Source organism: Brassica napus, chromosome A5, assembly GCF_020379485.1.
Source record: "Brassica napus cultivar Da-Ae chromosome A5, Da-Ae, whole genome shotgun sequence".
NCBI lineage: Eukaryota > Viridiplantae > Streptophyta > Magnoliopsida > Brassicales > Brassicaceae > Brassica > Brassica napus.
In genome coordinates this window covers 28,352,680-28,371,328 of record NC_063438.1, presented here as the reverse complement: position 1 = coordinate 28,371,328, position 18,649 = coordinate 28,352,680, and the positions used below count along the sequence as shown (strand labels likewise).

At 37.9% G+C, this 18,649-nt stretch overlaps 3 protein-coding genes across 4 annotated transcripts; 2 read left to right on the top strand and 1 right to left on the bottom strand.

Moving 5' to 3' along the window:
* Window positions 1–1,853: 1,853 nt before the first annotated feature.
* Window positions 1,854–3,506, bottom strand: LOC125609166 (probable inactive leucine-rich repeat receptor-like protein kinase At3g03770). 2 transcript variants are annotated; one of them, XM_048780237.1, is made up of 2 exons: window positions 2,994–3,506; window positions 1,854–2,889 (listed from the first exon to the last, which is right to left on the bottom strand). In XM_048780237.1, the coding sequence occupies exon 2, from the start codon at window positions 2,841–2,843 to the stop codon at window positions 2,052–2,054; it is 792 nt and encodes a 263-aa protein (XP_048636194.1). In that variant the 5' UTR covers window positions 2,844–2,889; window positions 2,994–3,506; the 3' UTR covers window positions 1,854–2,051. The 2 variants fall into 2 exon arrangements, with proteins under 2 accessions (XP_048636194.1, XP_048636193.1); XM_048780236.1 differs by having other exon boundaries at window positions 2,991–3,499.
* Window positions 3,507–8,813: 5,307 nt separating this feature from the next.
* LOC111212667 lies at window positions 8,814–14,581 on the top strand. The gene is made up of 11 exons (XM_048780234.1): window positions 8,814–9,033; window positions 9,768–10,210; window positions 10,279–10,456; window positions 10,532–10,760; window positions 10,867–11,006; window positions 11,086–11,375; window positions 11,486–11,698; window positions 11,767–12,264; window positions 12,351–12,998; window positions 13,428–13,982; window positions 14,076–14,581. The coding sequence occupies exons 2-11, from the start codon at window positions 9,938–9,940 to the stop codon at window positions 14,298–14,300; spliced, it is 3,249 nt and encodes a 1,082-aa protein (XP_048636191.1). The 5' UTR covers window positions 8,814–9,033; window positions 9,768–9,937; the 3' UTR covers window positions 14,301–14,581.
* Window positions 14,582–14,812: 231 nt separating this feature from the next.
* LOC111212674 (putative syntaxin-131) lies at window positions 14,813–17,427 on the top strand. The gene is made up of 13 exons (XM_022714249.2): window positions 14,813–15,016; window positions 15,118–15,159; window positions 15,576–15,680; window positions 15,743–15,848; window positions 15,929–16,017; window positions 16,088–16,161; window positions 16,230–16,272; window positions 16,358–16,418; window positions 16,513–16,538; window positions 16,623–16,700; window positions 16,784–16,864; window positions 16,939–17,004; window positions 17,092–17,427. The coding sequence occupies exons 2-13, from the start codon at window positions 15,142–15,144 to the stop codon at window positions 17,272–17,274; spliced, it is 930 nt and encodes a 309-aa protein (XP_022569970.2). The 5' UTR covers window positions 14,813–15,016; window positions 15,118–15,141; the 3' UTR covers window positions 17,275–17,427.
* The last annotated feature ends 1,222 nt before the right edge of the window (window positions 17,428–18,649 follow it).

The window sequence follows — 18,649 nt, the reverse complement described above, 5'->3', positions numbered from 1 at the left end:
TGGCAACTGAGATTGTCAAGGACTATCACAAAGAGGACGTCTCCCCCCGCTGCGCAATGAAGATCGACCTTGCAAAAGCTTTCGACTCTGTACACTGGCCATTCTTACTGAATACTCTGAGGGCATTAAACATGCCTGAGGCTTTTATTCACTGGATTAAGCTATGCGTATGCACACCCTCCTTCTCCGTACAAGTCAACGGTGAGCTAGCAGGGTTTTTCCAAAGCAAAAGAGGGCTGAGGCAGGGGTGCGCTCTCTCTCCCTACTTGTTTGTAATATGCATCAATGTCCTGTCTCACATGTTGGATAAAGCGGTAGATAGAAAGCAGATTGGCTATCACCCTCGGTGCAAAAATATCCTACTGTCACACCTGTGCTTCGCAGATGATTTGTTGGTATTCACAGATGGAACAAAGAGATCAGTTGAAGGCGTGTTGAAGGTATTTACTGACTTTGCAGCCATCTCGGGTCTAACCATCAGCCTGGAAAAGTCCACTCTCTATGTTGCTGGAATCTCTGAGGCAGTCAAAGCAGATATCATATCCAGTTTCCCTTTCTCTTCTGGAGAACTCCCAGTTCGTTACCTCGGGCTCCCGCTTCTCACTAAGCGCATGACAATAAACGATTACATGCCGCTAGTGGAGAAAGTTCGAAAGAGGTTGCGAAGCTGGACGGGCAGGTTTCTGTCACACGCGGGTCGGCTTCAACTCTTAAGTTCAGTAATAACGAGTCTTGCGAACTTCTGGATGGCAGCATTCCGTTTGCCAGGTAGCTGCTTGAAAGAAATAGAGAGACTGTGCTCCGCTTTCTTATGGTCGGGACCGAACTTGGAAACTTCTAAAGCTAAGGTGAGTTGGAAGGATGTCTGCATCCCTAAGAGTGAAGGAGGTCTGGGGCTTCGGCCATTAAAAGAAGCAAATACGGTGCATTGCTTAAAACTCATATGGAGGGTTTGCTCGGGGGGGCCTTCCTTATGGGTTAAATGGATTCACTGCTACTTGATCCGTAAGGGATCTTTTTGGTCGATCACAGATAACACCAGTTCTGGATCATGGGTGTGGAGAAAATTGCTTAAGCTCCGGGAACTTGCGAAACCATTCCTCAGGAAGGAGATTAGAAGTGGGGAGCAAACATCTTTTTGGCATGATCAATGGTCGAAGTTTGGAAGCCTCAAGGAAATGATAGGAGATCGGGGCATTATTGATTTGGGTATATCTGAGAATGCTAGTGTGGCTGAGGCTTTAAGACGGAGAAGAAGAAGAAGAAGCCATCGGCTGAGCATTTTAAATGAAGTGGAAGAGGAGCTAAATGCAATTCGCCTTATTGCAAATCAGGAAGAGGATATTGCAATGTGGAAACAAGCAGACGACAGATTTGTCTCTACTTTCTCCACTAAGAGAACTTGGGAGCAGATACGAGGAAACCACCAACCATGCACCTGGAGCAAAGGCGTCTGGTTCTCTCAGTCCACTCCAAAATACTCTTTCTTACTTTGGACTGCTATTAGGGGAAGGCTTCAAACACTTGATCGTATGCAACAGTGGTGTGATGGGCTTAATACCACTTGTGTTCTATGAAATGTCGCTCAAGAGTCCTGCGCCCATCTCTTCTTTGAGTGTCACTACTCAGAGCAGGTGTGGAAAAAGCTTGTGGGGGGTATCATGCGAGACAGATACACCGCAGATTGGAATGACCTTATTGGAATTATAGCAAATCCCGGCTACAATCCAACTGAGACCTTTCTCTTTAGGTATAGCTTGCAAGCAACTGTGCATACGATTTGGAGGGAGAGAAACTCGCGTAGGCATGGTGAGGAGTCACATGATGTGGCAGTTTTGGTCAAGTTCATTGACAAGGCAATCAGGCTGAAGCTACTTGCAGTTAAAGGCAAAGGGCATAAATATCTTGAAGAGGGTCTCATGGCTTGGTTTGGATCACGAGAAGGCTGAGAGGAGGTTTAAAAAATAGAGTCTCTGATTTTTTGATTCTTTGTACAAAAATAAAACAGTAGCATCAGATGTAATACAGTTTTGGCTGAATAAATTTTACATTCATTCAAAAAAAAAAAAAAAAAAAAGAGTAACCAACTTGTGACTTAGCCTAGGAAACATCGGTCCGAAAGAGTTTGATTCAAGATCAAGCACTTGAAGGTTTGTCAAACGGCTTAGATCAGGTAAAGCTCCACTAAACCGGTTATTAGCTAGAGCAAGAACTCTAAGACCTGACAAGGTACTCAATGAAGAAGGTAATGATCCGTTGAATGCGTTTTTTCTTAGACTCAGCACAGCTAAACTCGGTAAAGAACCAATCCAGTCCGGTACAAGACCAGAGAACATATTCTCATCGAGTATAAGTGTCTGAAGGCTAGCAAGCGAGGAGAGTTCATGTGGTAGAGATCCAAAGAGGAAGTTAGAACTCACATTGAGAATCTCCAATGAGGACAAACGGTTGATTTTCTCAGGCAACCGACCCCATAACCCGAGGGAGACAAGGGTGAGGACTTTGACATCAGGGAGCTTAGCAAGAGTAGTGACAAACGAGTCTATTGAGAAACTCTTTGGTAACATGTGGCCTCTTCTGTCTCCTGTGATGTGAAGCTGCGTTAGAGTATCTTCGTAGCACACAACGGTTAGGGAGGAGTTTGGTTCGGAGTTGCAGAAGTCTGTGAAGTTGTTCCAGCTGGTTAAGACTTTGGGGTAGTAGAGAAGCTGTTGAAGTCTCAAGAGGGTTTGAGATTGAGATGATTGAAGCTGTGTTGTTCCATCAATGGAGGATAAAAGCAGAACCAGAAGAAGTAAAGGCAAGCCACACAATTGTTTCTCCATAGCCACACAAAAGATCATACTACTTAAGGAAATATAATCACATAAGCATCATGATTATCAACACCTGCATAGAGAGACGCATTACATTTATAAACAAAGTACTAAAAAACAGAGAAACTGATATAGTTTTTTGCATGTTATTCCTGAGAAACAGGAAGAACTCACCACCTGTTTTAGAGATTGTTCTCCTCCTCAAGACACCTAGCAGGAATAGGAAATGCTGGAAAATTTTGAGCTCCAAGAGATTATTTTTGGAAGTTGTTTTTTCAGTTTTAGCAAAAAAATAAAAGGTGAATGAGAGAAAATAAAAGGTGAATGAGAGATGAGAACAAATGGTTTCCTTTGAGATGAAGAAATACCTCTGCAAACTTATGAAGGAACTGTAAAACGAATATTGATTTTTACCTTTTTAAGAGAAAAGTAGCAACTTAGATTTATAGGAGAGATTGTGAAAAGTTCCCAAGAAAATTCCTCAAAGAGCTTTTTAAAAAAAAAGAAAAATCAAGATTCCTTCATGAGTGATTCTAGTTCTTTAAAGATAAAACTGAGTGTACTACTATGAGAACAAAATTAACCAAAAATATATATATTACAAAGACAGCAAAAAGTTGTGCAAAATCAATGTAAAGAAAACATTTTAGCAACCAGACGATTAAGTAAACTGTCACTAGTTGACAACAGAGAGTCTGGTCCTCCTCTCTATCACGAGAAGAATTTTAAATGATTATTAAGAGTAAATGAAATAATAGTAAAAATATTATTCAGAAAGAAAAAAAACAAAGTTCTTGAAATGTTCACATGCATTACTAGAACAGGGAATCCACCGGCTCTGTCCGACATTTTGTTGTGTTCTCTTAATTTTTGGGTTGAATCACTATCAACATTATTTTCACAGTATTAAATGTGTTCATATTATATCATCACTTTCAAGAAAACAGGGACCAAGGAGAAAACCTACTCGGGCCAAAGCTGTATATCCATTAATGGCTATGCTAAGTAGCTTAACAAAAATGACTATAACAAAGATAGAGTCTGTAAGGATCATAATGAATTGAACTATTCTTATAAGAATTTTAATCGTGTACATATGCTTCTTTTTTACGAGTTTTAATCAAACCGAAATAAATCAGATCCATGCAGAACTTTAATCTGGAAAGTAATTTATTAAGGTGAAAATAAAAAGTAAAGTTATGGCACAGACTGTTATGTAGTCTTTCGCACGGTGGCATCTCCATCAGAAAGGTCACGTCAGACTTGTTAAAGTGACACATGTGGATCCCATGCTGCTACTTTTACAAAATTTGTTTGAAGAAGAAAACTAATGCGATAACAAATTAGATCACATGATCTTGTTTATTCGCTAACTGCTTCTGCTTTTTAAACAAATAAATTTACCAACAGTTCATAATCATAATCACATATTACATTTCAGATTTTGAAACTACTATATCCACATTATGCAGACAGGATGGCTTAATCTCTTCGGCTATTCACAAGCCAAATGCGAGTTCACGTTTATTTTATTGTTTTAGCAGACGTTTCCACTTTTTTGTGTGTTATCTTGTAGTTTTACGATTTATATTTTGAGATAAAAGAATATAAGTAAACCGTATGCTTACAAACATGTGAAAACAAAAATTCGTGAAATTTTAGTCCACCTAGCTCTACTACCTAGTTTTATGCGTGCACATCTTGTATCCGACTTTTTCGCTATGCATAATTTTCGAATAATGTTTGAATTTAATTCTCTAAAATCTTGCTTCATTTTCATATTTTTTGCTGGTTAATTAGTTTTTTTGTTCGAATAACTTAACATTTAAATTTAAAGTCTCTCAAATTTCCTTTCATTTCTTTCTGTATATTGTTTGTTGATTAATTAGTTTTTTTTGTTTCTGTTGGTTACGTATCAGTGACGTCGTATTAAATCATATGGTTTAGAAAAGAGAAAAAGAAGGTAAAACTGCTGATGCAACGTAGAATCGACTGGCCAACTTTAGAGTACACGAAATTAAATGTGATTGTTTCCAGTGTAATGAAAAATATTGATATTTTGGTACACGAAAATGATGTGATTGTTTTTTTTTAAATAATGTGATTGTTTTTTTTTTTTGGTAAAATAATGTGGTTGTTACCATCCATATAATACTACAACATGTATCGGAAAATGGAGTAGTAAGAATTTATTTCATAGAAACATTATGTTTATATACACATTAGAATTAATACAATGATTTGTATAAAGGCAAAAATCAAATGCATGACGATGCTGTTAAGTAAGACGTACGTTAGAGGTGAGTGTCATTTTCGCATCGCGATGTAATAAATTAGGTTAGATGGTTTGTTCAGCACTAGATTGATTTATTATTTTCGGTTAGGTGCGTCGTAATTGTAACGTGATCATCTACTAAGTTATTAACCGCATCCATTACTTGTGGCTTACTATAATCCAAAACGTTTTTATTCGAACATTAAAATACGATAGAACTTTAAATATGTAATCACGGTCTTGTGTGCAAGTGTTGGAAATAGCATGCATGTGTCATTTATTGATTATGATTTGTTACAAATTATGACAGATGTTTTGTCTGTAAAACTCTCTGTTTCTTGTCATTTAATAGCTTTAGAAAATTAATTTAGTTAGAGAAACTGGAAAAAAAAATTATTCTTGTTGGAAACAATTTGAACTTCAATGACATTAAAATGAAACAAAAGGAAGAAAAACCTGTGAAGAGGAGAAATTAACTTTTTTTAACTTTGTATGTGTTACAAAAAAAACTTTCTTTGACTTTTGGATATATGCGAAAAGTCCAGCCCATTTGGCTATTTGTGGGCCATGAGGGGTATATGAAAATACTATTTCCTTTTGGGAAAAATCTGTGATCTCCATAAGATAAGTGCTACATGAAATATACGTAAAGAACAAAGAAAAATGAAATATACATAAACTATATGAATTTTTTTTTGAACTGTCCAATTAACTAGACCAAGTGTTGGGGAGCATTTTCGTCTGTCCGTTTGATCTATGTGAAAAAGATACATCTTCTAGTCTTTACTTCTTTCACTAATGAGTCCGTTTGGCCATTTCTGTCCCGAGAATTATGAACCAGACTCATTTTCAAATTCTTCATGTAGTGTTTGGAACACATTAATTTCCGAGGTGAAGGCTGGCTAATCATATCCACTAGATCCGAGCAGTTCGTCTCGAAATGGATCGATTGTATTCTCTTGTCTCTCATACATAAAGCTTCTTAGAACAAGCCTTCCATTTCATCATGTAAGGTTAAGAGGCTCCTTTCTCACACTCTATAGAGACTGATTATAAAGTATTTTACCTTTACTTTGTCTTATTCTTTCACTTTAGAACCCACTCTTTACTCTTTTTTTAGACATTCTCTCTAGGTGTATAGGTTCTTTTTCTTTTTAATATGTACACATACTTGTTTTTCAGAAGTGTGCTATTTTATTATGTATGATGCAGGAATATAGAGAGAAAGTTGGGTTAAGGAACATCACATTTTCAATTCAGAAAGAAGAGAGAAGCTGGTGGCCACAAATCTGAAATCAGAAGAGAAACCTGCACCTTACATTAAGGTGGACTGGAATAAATGGTGCGATGAGGATGAAGAGGTCACATGTTGATTAAGTAGATTTACATCAACAATGCATACATTAGATCTCAGTTTTGTCTAATCTCGTTTTGTCTAACAATAGACTCTATTTTTGTTTCTTTTCAGCTGAAATAGCCTCTGATGATGAGAGTCTAGTAAGTGTTTGTTTGTTACTATTGTTGTTTTGCTATGCCACTCTGATTGATTATTTAACTTCTTTACTTCCATAGTTTGTTGATCAAGATTGTGAAAGCAGCGATGACGATGGATTGCTCTGTAAGTCTAAACAACCTTAATCTTCTTACCTGCAAGTAGAAAACTAAGTGAAGATTGATGCATCATTGTGCTGCAGGCCAAAGTTTTAATGGCATCATTATACTTTGAGCCTTTTTGTTATTATAGATCTTACATAAAAAGTTGTGTTTGATCGTGTAAGTCATCCAAAAGAGCATGGAATATTCTTAACTCACATATTTTTATCATCTTATAGAGACTTCTTTGCATACATTATACCCGTTTAGCTAATCCTCATTAAGGCGAATATTCTTACACTTGTTCAAATGTTAAGGTTAACAACAGGTTTGAATTTTCAATATTTGGTGGGCTAAATAAACCAATATAAACAAACAGAACATGGCAGTTTTTTTTCATTGTCTACAGATATAGATTCTGCTACGTATACGGTATATTACATGGCAACTTACATGTAACATGTTTGGTAAGTCAATACAGACTTCAGTTTATCATCTTACAGTCACAAAGACAGAGAAAAATACAGTACTATTAAACAAGTAATATCTGAAGAAGCAAGACAAGGGAAGTGGACGTGGGATATCATTTTTTTTTCTTTTCGAAACACACTTATATTAAACAGACAGGATCAACAAGATGCTTGCGGTTCTTGAGCAGAAGATCTTGTGGGTTAACCCTGACTGTGGTCTGAAGACAAGGAAGTACACTGAGGTCAAGCCAGCAGAGCCGGTCTTGGAAGGAAGCCAATGAAGCTTCTGCTTCCGGCCGCACAATATTATGATTTTAAACGGCCACATTTGGACAGAAAGTCCTTAGTATCTTAGTGGTTTGGCTTGGTGTTGTTAGTGTTCAAGGTCGTGGGTTCGAGTGACTTCGGCCACATTTTTTATTTTGGCTTCTAGCCACCTAATTACTAAGACCGGCTCTGCAAGCCAGCACTTAAGAACATGGTTGATGCAGCTAAGCTTATCCGCTCCCAGCTCGCTAGTGCCAAGTGAAGAAGCTTGAAGATATTATTTATTATTTCATGGATTTTTCTTCATGGTTTGTGTTTCTTTGATTTGAATAACTTTTCTTCCAAGAAAATGTTGTACCCAAAGTTAGGTTTTAATGTAATCTCTCTCTCTCTCTCTCTCTCTCTCTCTCTCTCTCTCTCTCTCTCTCTCTCTCTCTCTCTCTCTCTCTCTCTCTCTCTCTCTCTCTCGTTGAAGAGGAGTTTTTTTTTTGGCAGTGTTATATGTACGTTTCTTGTTGAATGAGAATATTTATATCCTATACAGATCCCAGCAAAAGACAATAACTAAAGGAAAATAATATCAAAATCACTAGTGTTGTAGAATTAATAATCCAATAGTAGTATAATAAGACTGATTATACGATACCATGAAAAGTTTAAAGCCAAAGGTGCATGGTTTTACACTTTAATTACGATCCATGCATTATATAATGGTGTTATGTGTAGACTTGACGTGGCCTATATACTAGAGAAGTAAAAGTATTTCATGTTTTCATGGTATAAGCTTTGTTAGATTTATTTATTTTTTTCTATGACAATGATGGATGACAAATAGGAGGGATGGATCATTAATCAATGGATGAAATGAAGCCATGAGAAATGCAAAATTATTATGAATTTGCTTAATATTTACAATGTTAATCTTAGGCCAGAAACTTCTCTTTCAGCTAGCAGGTTTCTCTCAGCTCTCTGTGACATGGACATATGAATGGCAAAGAGAAGACGTGACGTCCAATAACAGAGGTCCACGTCATCAACTTTTGTCACAGTAGCTGACGCGTCACGTTATACCTTTTAGCCTTTCCCATGATTTAGCATCTGTCAAAATCACTCTTTTACCGTTTTATCCCTCAGAATTTTCAGAAAAAGGTGGTGGTGGGAGAGAAGTATTCTCGGGTTCAGACAGTTTTTTGACTGTGTGTAAGAAGACATCGACTCACTACAGACATGTCGCACGTGTTGCCAGATGTCGCACAAAGAGCCATTCGCTCCGGAGCAAACCTGTTTCGGTGGCTGGAGAGAGACGAGCTATGACTTCATTATCAACTGTAAGGGCTTTATCGTCATTTAACAGTCTATGTACAATTACGTACCTACCCTCACCTCTTCCCCCTTTTCTCTACGTTCATTCAGAAACTCTCGTGTTTACGCCTCTGGTTCTCTAAGGAGGGTATATTCTGTGTTTGATTCGCTTCTTCACACATTGAATTTTTCACAGAAGATTCCATTGTCCTCATTTATCCTCTCTTCCTCTGTAATAATAAATACATCTCTTTGTTGATCGATTCTCCTCTGTCTTGTTCAAAAAAAAACATCGGGAGTTCGATTTCAGGTAAACAGACATTAGTTCTCTCCCTCTCTTCTGTCTGATTAGTTTAAACTCAATGTCAGTTCATAAATTACATTAAAAATCGTTTTTTTTTTTCAATCTGTCTGATGACTGATTTGGAAAATGGGGAGATTTTATTTTTTAAATTTAAAGTCTTGATTTTGAGTGATGGGTTCTTTCAAAACTGCAAATTTTTGAGTTTTCTCCAGAGGGTAATTAGCGTTGTAACGTGTCTTGGGGGGGGGGATCGAGTTTATAATGTTCTGTCATTCTCGATTTGTGTGCTTTTTTATCTAAGTTTATCAATTGAATTAATGAGTTCCTCACCAAATGCTATCACTTTAATACTGATTAGAGATCTAAGCTCAATGTTCGTTTGTGTTATGTCAAAGGTGCCATCTTTTCCCTGGATCTTTGTATTGTATCTCATTCCTCGATTGAAATTTTGCTTATTGTGTCCAATTCTCTTTAAGAGATTTACACGTCTCTCTAGGGTTGTTTGAGTTGAGATACACTAAACAATGTTATTCTTTGCTTTGTGGTTGGTGGAAGTATTAGTCACTTGAAGCTGTGTTTAGATGCTTATTCTGTTTCTTTTTTATTCAAGAAAAGGAGCTATGCTTTCCCTAACTCTTTTTAACTTTTTTTATTCTTTGTTGTCTATACTTCCCGCAGAAGCTTATATGAATGTTACCAATCTAATATAATTTAACATTCTTCTTGTCTTTTATGATCAGGAATTTTCTGCGCTCTTATGAAGTGATTGCGAAGATTTTAGCTCTAGCATAAGTTAGATGGCATTAGAGAGCAAACACAAATCCTTTTGACTGTTCTTTTTGTTTAAGTTATCTGGAAGAGTCTTTACTATTTGGAGGGTGCTTGGTCTAGACATAACATTCTTACCGCCATGGAAGTGTCAGTCTCTCCTCAACCCCACAAGATGAAGCTGCAAACTCCTCGTAAAAGCTCGCTTTCAGGAGCTAAGAAAGATCTGTGGGTTGCTATACGGGAAGGGTCATTGGTCGATGTCGAATCAGCGCTGAACGTATTGAAGAAGAGCGGTGGCATTCTGAATTTAAGGAATGCGTGTGGTCTCACTCCTCTGCATGTTGCAGTCTGGAGAAACCACATTCCTATTGTTAGGAGACTTCTAGCTGCTGGCGCTGATCCTGATGCCAGGGTTAGTCACCTACCCTCTGCTTGTGTCTTTGTACATAGTTGTAGTTACGCTTTTCTATTTTGCTTCAGGATGGAGAATCTGGTTGGAGTAGTCTTCACAGAGCTTTGCACTTTGGCCATCTTGCAGTGGCTAGTGTACTAATTGACTCAGGTGCTTCTTTTACTCTAGAAGACATAAAGTCGAGGACACCGGTTGACTTGGTCTCAGGCCCAGTGGCTCAGGTCATTGGTCAGCAGCACAATTCAGGTAACTCAATCTTGTGATCACATTTTCTCACACAGCTTTTAAGAAGCTGAAATATTCATTTTTCTTCCTTGGCAGTGGCTACAGAGGTGTTCAGCTGGGGTAATGGTGCAAACTACCAACTTGGAACAGGCAATCAAGATGTTCAGAAGCTACCCGGCAGAGTTGATTCGCTCCATGGCTGTTTTATTAAGTCTGTCTCTGCTGCAAAGTTCCATAGTGTTGCCATTAGTTCCCATGGAGAAGTCTACACTTGGGGGTTTGGAAGAGGTGGTCGCCTTGGACATCCTGAATTTGACATTCACAGGTATTAACCGTTGCTTTCACTCCTACAAATTTTTAACTGATCCCAATTGAGTTTCTGTTATGTGAACCGCAATTGAGTTTATTTTCTGTTTTTTAATTTATTTCAGTGGTCAAGCTGCTGTGATCACTCCCCGGAAGGTGATATCTGGTTTAGGAACTCGCAGAGTGAAGGCAGTTGCAGCAGCTAAGCACCATACCGTTATTGCTACTGAAACAGGAGACGTGTTAACTTGGGGTTCCAATAGAGGTAAAAACATTTATTAACCTTCTTATTTTCAGTAAATGGTATCTCTTAACTCAAACCCTTGTATGTGATGTTCATGTAGAAGGGCAGCTTGGTTATACATCTGTGGATACGCAGGCAACACCACGCAAAGTGACTTCTTTGAAAGCGAAGATTGTAGCTGTTTCTGCGGCAAATAAACACACTGCCGTAGTTTCTGATTGCGGTGAAGTTTTCACTTGGGGATGCAACAAGGAAGGTCAGCTTGGTTATGGAACCTCCAACTCAGCTTCAAACTATTTCCCCAGATTGGTTGATTACTTGAAAGGAAAAGTTTTCACGGCCATCTCATCTGCTAAATACCACACTCTTGTGTTACGAGAGGACGGAGAGGTAAACTTTCTGACTACTTGTAGTTAAGTTAAAACTTTGATGTTCATTGAATGTATATGATCTTTTGGATTTATGTTTCTTTAGTATTTCTTTCTTGCTTCTGTGACCAGGTGTACACTTGGGGTCATCGGCTGGTGACTCCGAGACGTGTTGCTGTTACCCGGAATCTAAAGAAAGCTGGGAACACATTATTGAATTTTCATCGCAGGAGACCTCTTAGAGTGACTGCCATAGCTGCAGGAATGGTACACAGCATGGCTCTAGCAGAAGATGGTGCGTTGTTTTATTGGGTTTCTTCTGACTCCAATCTTAAAGGCCAACAGGTTAGAAACAAATATCTCTTGCAGTTCTGTAAAATTAAATACTAATCTTTTAAAAAAATCTCCTGCAGTTGCATAGTCTGCAAGGGAAAACAGTTGTGAGCATTTCAGCGGGTAAATATTGGGCATCTGCTGCTACAAGCACAGGTGAAGTCTACATGTGGGATGGGAAGACAGATAAAGACGTGCCGCCGTCTCTTTCTCGCATCCACAACTTGAAAAGAGCAACCACAGTTGCTGTTGGCGAAACGCATCTTCTGGTTGTTGCTTCTCTGCATCACCCTGCATATGCTCCTGCTGCGCTTACCAAGTATCTGACTCTGCAAGCGGATGAATCTAGGGGGGTACAACATGAAGAGCTGGACGAGGGTTTTATGTTTGATGATGTGGAATCTGTTAACGTGTTACCATCCGCGCAACATGATAATCCCAAGGAGCGGACAGTGCCTAGCTTGAAAAGCTTATGCGAGAAGGTGGCTGCAGAGTGTATAGTAGAGCCTCGGAATGCTATTCAGCTTCTTGAAATTGCTGATTCACTTGGAGCACATGACCTCAAGAAGTACTGTGAGGTAATAAATTAATAATGCTAAACCTCACTGTTCTCTTTTGATGTTTTGTCTGATGATTACCTTACACTGTGTTCTTCTTCCTGCAGGACCTTGTGATCCGAAACCTTGACTTTATCTTGACCGTTTCTCCCCAAACAATTGCAAACACGTCGCCTGATGTTCTCGCCAATCTTGAGAAGCTACTAGACGACAGATCATCTGAACCGTGGAGCTCAAGACCACTTCCAACACCAACAGCCACATTCCCTGTTGTGATAGATAGCGAAGAGGAGGAAAGCGAGAGCGACATTCTACGAACTCGTGACAACCATGTGATGAAACACTTCTCCTGCGTTACTGAAGGATCCTCCTTCTTGCAACCAGAGGATGAGCTGGCTCAACGTAACACCAAAGAAGTCAGGGCGTTGAGGAAGAAGCTGCAGCAGATTGAGATCCTTGAAGCGAAGCTAACAAGAGGACAGGCTCTTGATGGTCAGCAAATAGCAAAGCTTCAGAAGAAACTAGATATTGAAAGTTCACTTGTGGAACTTGGTATCTCTGTTGAAGAGTCACCAGCTTTGCCACTAGATGGAAAGGCTAACAAGAAGGCTGATGGTTTAAGGAAAAAGAAGAAAAAGGGGAAACAAAGGTTTGCACAAGTTGAGACTCTGCCTGAGTTTGGTGAAGTTAAAGTGGAGATAGATACAATGCAGATTAAAGAAACTGAGGAAACCTCTGAAACTATCAAACCAAAGGTTAGTTTCACTATTGTTCATGATCAATGTTCTAAAAATAGGTCTAGGCAGTGGTTTTCTTATAATCTGATTTATATGCTTCAAATCGGTTTAAACCGTTCCAAATCGGTTAAAACCGGTTTAAATCGATATAAAATTAGTCAAAATCTGTTTAAATCGATATAAATTAGTCAATCCGTTAAATTAAGCAAAAATGTTAGTATAGATCCAAAATTTATCTAGTTTTTTTTGTTTTGTATATCTAATTTTTATGATTCATCGAAATAATTTTATAGTTGAATCCAAAAAAATTAAAATATCTTATATAAATGTAATATATATATATATATAATAAATTAATAATTCATTAACGTCTATCTACCGTCTAGCAATTTCTTGAACATTGTTCATGTTTCTGTTGAATAATCAGTGTTTTGCTACTTTAAACAGGACGGCAATGCTAAGTTGGATGTGACGATAGTAAGTGAGTTCACCAAAGAAGCAGACTCAGTCTCACTCCCTCAGAAGAAAGACAATCCACCTGATTCACCGAGAAGCAAGAAAGCTGCAACGAAAGCAAACAAGAAGAAGAACAGAAAGGGAGGACTGTCCATGTTCTTGACCGGTGCTCTTGATGATAACCCCAAACCCGTTGTTGCTCCTCCACCACCAAAGCCCAAGAGCGAAGGTCCTGCGTGGGGCGGTGCTGCTAAGGTCTCAAAGGGGTACTCTTCTCTTCGAGATATTCAAGATGAACAAAGCAAGACTCCTCAGCCTCATGAACAGCCTGTTAGGACTACTAAACATCAGTTAGGAGATGAGTCTTATGGTAAAACTGAAGGAAAGATACTACTGAGTTCTTTCCTGACTTCGAAGCCAATTCCTGTGGAATCAACCAGAAGTTTGCAGCAATCTGATGTGGAAAGAGGAACTCCTCCGTGGGCTTGTTCTGCAACTCCTCCTCACGTTTCTCGACCGTCTCTCAGAGATATCCAGATGCAGCAGGTATGTTACACCTCTGTTTTGGCAAGAGATCAAAAGAAACAAACAAGATTGTTTTGTTTCTTATTCTTTTGTGTTTGTGGGGGTCTAATGTAGGTGAAGAAGCAACAGTCTCTGTCCCACAGTCCAAAGACAAAAACATCAGGCTTCACTGTTGCAACCGGGCAAGGATCTCCATCAGATTCCCCTGGAGCTAACCGCTGGTTCAAACCAGAGATCGATTCTCCATCATCAATCCGCTCTATCCAGGTGGAAGAGAAAGCCATGAAGGATTTGCGCCGCTTCTACAGCAGTGTGAAGGTAGTCAGGAACCAGAACTGACTGAGTGAGACATTTACCTTTCTCAACAGGTTTCATTCTCAAAGTGTTGTAGTTTTAGTTGTACTTGTACAGATGCTGTCTCGACTGTACATTGGGGGTTTCCCCTAAAGTCGTCAGCCATTTTATCTTTCTTTTTCTTTCAAGTTGTTAGATATGAGAGTGATGCTCTTGTTCATGTACATCGTTGGTGTACCTGAAGCTCTTTATTTGTCTTCATAAACCATTTTAGATGTACTCTTGAAATAACAATAAGAAGCTTGGATAAATCATTCTTTACAGAAGTGTTGTATTTGGCTTGGTATGATCTTATGAACATGTGCCATACCTAAACATTTGGGTCTAGGATGCCTTGTGTAGCAAGAAAGGTATGAGGGTAGATACAGCCATTGATTGTGTTTGATTTATTTATTCTTCATGTAAAAATACAGTCCCAAAATTAAGAGTTTGACTAAATATTTGAGTAGTGATGTGTTGTCATCAACAAGATTTACCAATTTTTTTTGTTGTTAAAAAAAAACACTACATAAAATATCAAATGAGATTTCAACCATTGACCCTAACCTTATGTTTCTAACAATCCCATTTTGGGCTCTGCTTTATAGGGTTCTCTCTTCTTCTCTTTAGATTATTTTTTTCTTAATAATTGTTTAGGATTAACAAAGGAAACACAAAAAGAAAGAGAACAAGAGAGATCTGGGTTTATATGATAAAACCAGGTTTGCTTTTCTTCTAATTAATTCTAATTGGGGCCATTTCTTGAACTTTAATCTGGAAATTGGGTTGATTGTTCAACAAGTTTCTTTCTCCTGTCTTATAGATCTCTAACCAAAGTTCTCCGACAATGAACGACCTCTTAAAGGTTTGTCTTATCTTTTCCTTCCCAACTTTTATCCCTTTCCCTTTGGACATTACGTGATCACCACCATGATCTTGTTTCCCTGTAATTAATGTGTCTTTGTTACAAGAAACGCTTACGTGCAGATTAATTATACAAACAGAAGTGAAATATCTTTTAATGTCATCTCTAACTACTTTTTAGAGAAATAGAACCTCGTAGGGCTTATTACTTGTGTTACAAGATTTGTATGTTACAACATCTCTGTAGCTCGATATTTTCCCCTGGGAAATTCAACGATTGCTCTTTGTTTACAGATAAATCTTGAGATTTATGTGGGACTTAGTGGAATATATATATATTGATATAAACAAACACAAACTAAAGATTTGGATTTTGTCAAGCTTAATATTAGATGAAGTGAACATATTGTTGGACAGGGTTCTTCAGAGTTCTCGAGAGATCGATCTAATAGAAGCGATAGTGAGTCAGGACATGGCCCAGGTAACTCTGGAGATCTCGGCCTCGCTGGTTTCTTCAATAAGGTAAGCTTTTTATTCCATGTCAAATGTGTATATGTGGCATTGAGATCATATCAACTTTTCAGGTCCAAGAAATCGAAAAGCAATATGAGAAGCTTGATAAGCATCTCAAGAAGCTTCAGGGGGCACACGAGGAGACTAAAGCCGTCACCAAGGCTCCCGCAATGAAATGTAATTCAAACACAGTTCGAGTTCTAAGACTTCGAAACAAGTTCTTGATTCAACATGAAATGAAATTTGGTGTTCTGTAGCAATCAAACAAAGGATGGAGAGAGATGTTGATGAAGTGGGAAAAATCTCTCGTTTCATCAAAGGAAAGATCGAAGAACTGGACCGGGAGGTTAGGCTTAGACTGCATCTCTTTTTATGATATGTTCGTCTTTGTTTAAGACCAGCCTTGATTTCTATAGAATCTGGAGAACCGAAGTAAACCGGGTTGTGGGAAAGGAACTGGAGTAGACAGAACAAGAACAGCTACAACTATGTGAGTTTTGCTTCCTTTTATCTATTGCTACTCTCTCTGTCTTCCTAATGAGTTTTCTTTAACCTCAGCGCGGTTAAAAAGAAGTTCAAGGACAAGATATCTGAATTCCAAGTAAGCTGGTTCTGAAAAATTCTCATAAGCATAAGCTCTCTTAAGAAAAGAAAGTTGCCCTAAGATTTTAATTTGTTTGTTGCAGACTCTAAGACAAAACATTCACCAAGAATACAGAGAAGTTGTAGAGAGGCGTGTTTTCACAGGTTTTATATTGAGAATCTGTCTTAAGATTCAATGATCCTCTGATAGCGAATTCATTTTTTTTTTTGTGGTGTTTTGATTCTTAAACAATGGTAGTGACTGGCCAACAAGCTGATGAAGAGGCAATGACATAGATTTTTCTCAACTTAAATCTACTTAATTGGTTCTTGTATCAGCTCATGATAATCTTTTTTTCTGGTGTGTAGATGGTTGATCGATTGATTGAAACCGGAGACAGTGAGCAGATTTTCCAGAAAGCAATCATGGAGCAGGGACGAGGTCAGGTTGGTAACATGACTTACGTATGCAACAAGGCAACAGTTACGTGTGTATCAAGTTAGGTCATTTTCTATCTCCATGCGTGCAGATAATGGATACACTGGCTGAGATTCAGGAACGCCATGATGCTGTCAGAGATTTAGAGAAGAAACTCCTTGACCTACAACAGGTAAAACCTCTATCCACCATTTACCAAAATTCTCAAAATTTTCGAAATGATTCACCTCTTTGGTGGGTTGGTAGGTGTTTCTTGATATGGCCGTGCTGGTGGATGCACAGGGAGAGATGCTAGACAACATAGAGAACATGGTAAACATTCTCTTCATCACCTTTGATGAAATACTCTTGAGTTTAGATTTCTCCAACACCCTTCTTGTTCTGTTTCTGCTCTAACAGGTCTCCAGCGCTGTGGACCATGTTCAATCCGGTAACAACCAGCTAACAAAGGCACTAAAGAAACAGAAAAGTTCGAGGAAATGGATGTGCATTGCCATCCTCATCCTTCTTATCATCGTCATCATTACCGTTGTCTCTGTTCTCAAACCATGGACACAGAAACATGGTGCACATGGTGCCTAAAGTTTTCTCCCCTCTGCCTTGCTTCTGAAGCTTCTGTATACAAGAGTATAAACTGCATATACATACATGTATCATCGCATCAAATAACATCCTTCCACTGTCACTTATCAAAATGATTTATTCTTTTAACTGGATCAATGAATGAATTAACTATTCTACAACTGCCAGAGGCAGAACATCCCAGTCTTAATGAATATTGAATATTAGAGAGAAAGTAACTTAAACCGGTTCATATTTCGGTTTACAATTCTCGGTTTAAGCTACATACCAATACCTCAATCATATCATTGATATTTTGTTTTATATTTTTTCGGTTCTATACAACCGATAAATCACAAACCTCGCATCCAAACCCAATTTGTTTTGCCGGTTCAATTAGTTTGGTCCATATATACCGGGTGTTATTTTGATAAATCCACACGAGGTGGTGGTTTAGGTATAAACTCGGTTTATGTATTTATTTGATCATGATTCGCTTCTTCTGTTGAAACATGAAAAAAATCTTCTGGAATTTGCTGTATATAACTGTTGATAATCACAAGAGGACAAATCTTTCTTCAAGATTTGGGCTTGTACAGTATGTTATTTTTTATATTAAATGTGATAAATAATCAGTTTAGTATTTATGTATAACTACAAATTCAGATAATACATTATCTTGTAGATTTTTTCCCATAATTTGATAAGAAAATTAACTAATTCAATACCATTTTCATTCTATTTAAAGCCATAATACTCACGACCATTTTAGTCATAGTATATTTAAAGCTTACAATTTTAAACTAATTTGGTCTTATGGATTTTTTAATTGAATTTGCTAAAAAAATCAATTTTGTCTTTATGTATATTTATTTATGAAATTTAAATAATACATATCTTGATTATTTTCTTTCCATAATTTGATAAGAAAGTTGACTAAATCAATACCATTTTCATCCTATAAAATGTCTCCCACAACATTGATCATATACCAGTATTTTTCTCAACATCTAAAACAATGGAGAAGATCATATCAATGAAGTTTACCTTTGTTATCTTCTTAGTTGTTACATCCGGTAAGTTTTATATTTCATAAATTAAAACTAGTTTAAATATAAAAATAATCAAAATGTAAACAAAAAAATAAACTAAAGAAAAATTAAACCTAAAAATACCTAACTCCTCGTGCTTGCGCCTCCGTCTTTCTCTTTGCTTACTCCAGCCGCCTCCTTTACCGGATCTGTCAACCATCATCAGGAACTCCTCCACCATCTTCAAACACATCTGTTGTCCTCCTCCATCCTCGACGCTTCAGCCACCCCCATCTTCAAACACATCTGTTGCATATACATACATGTATCACCGCATCAAACAACATCCTTCCACTGTCACTATC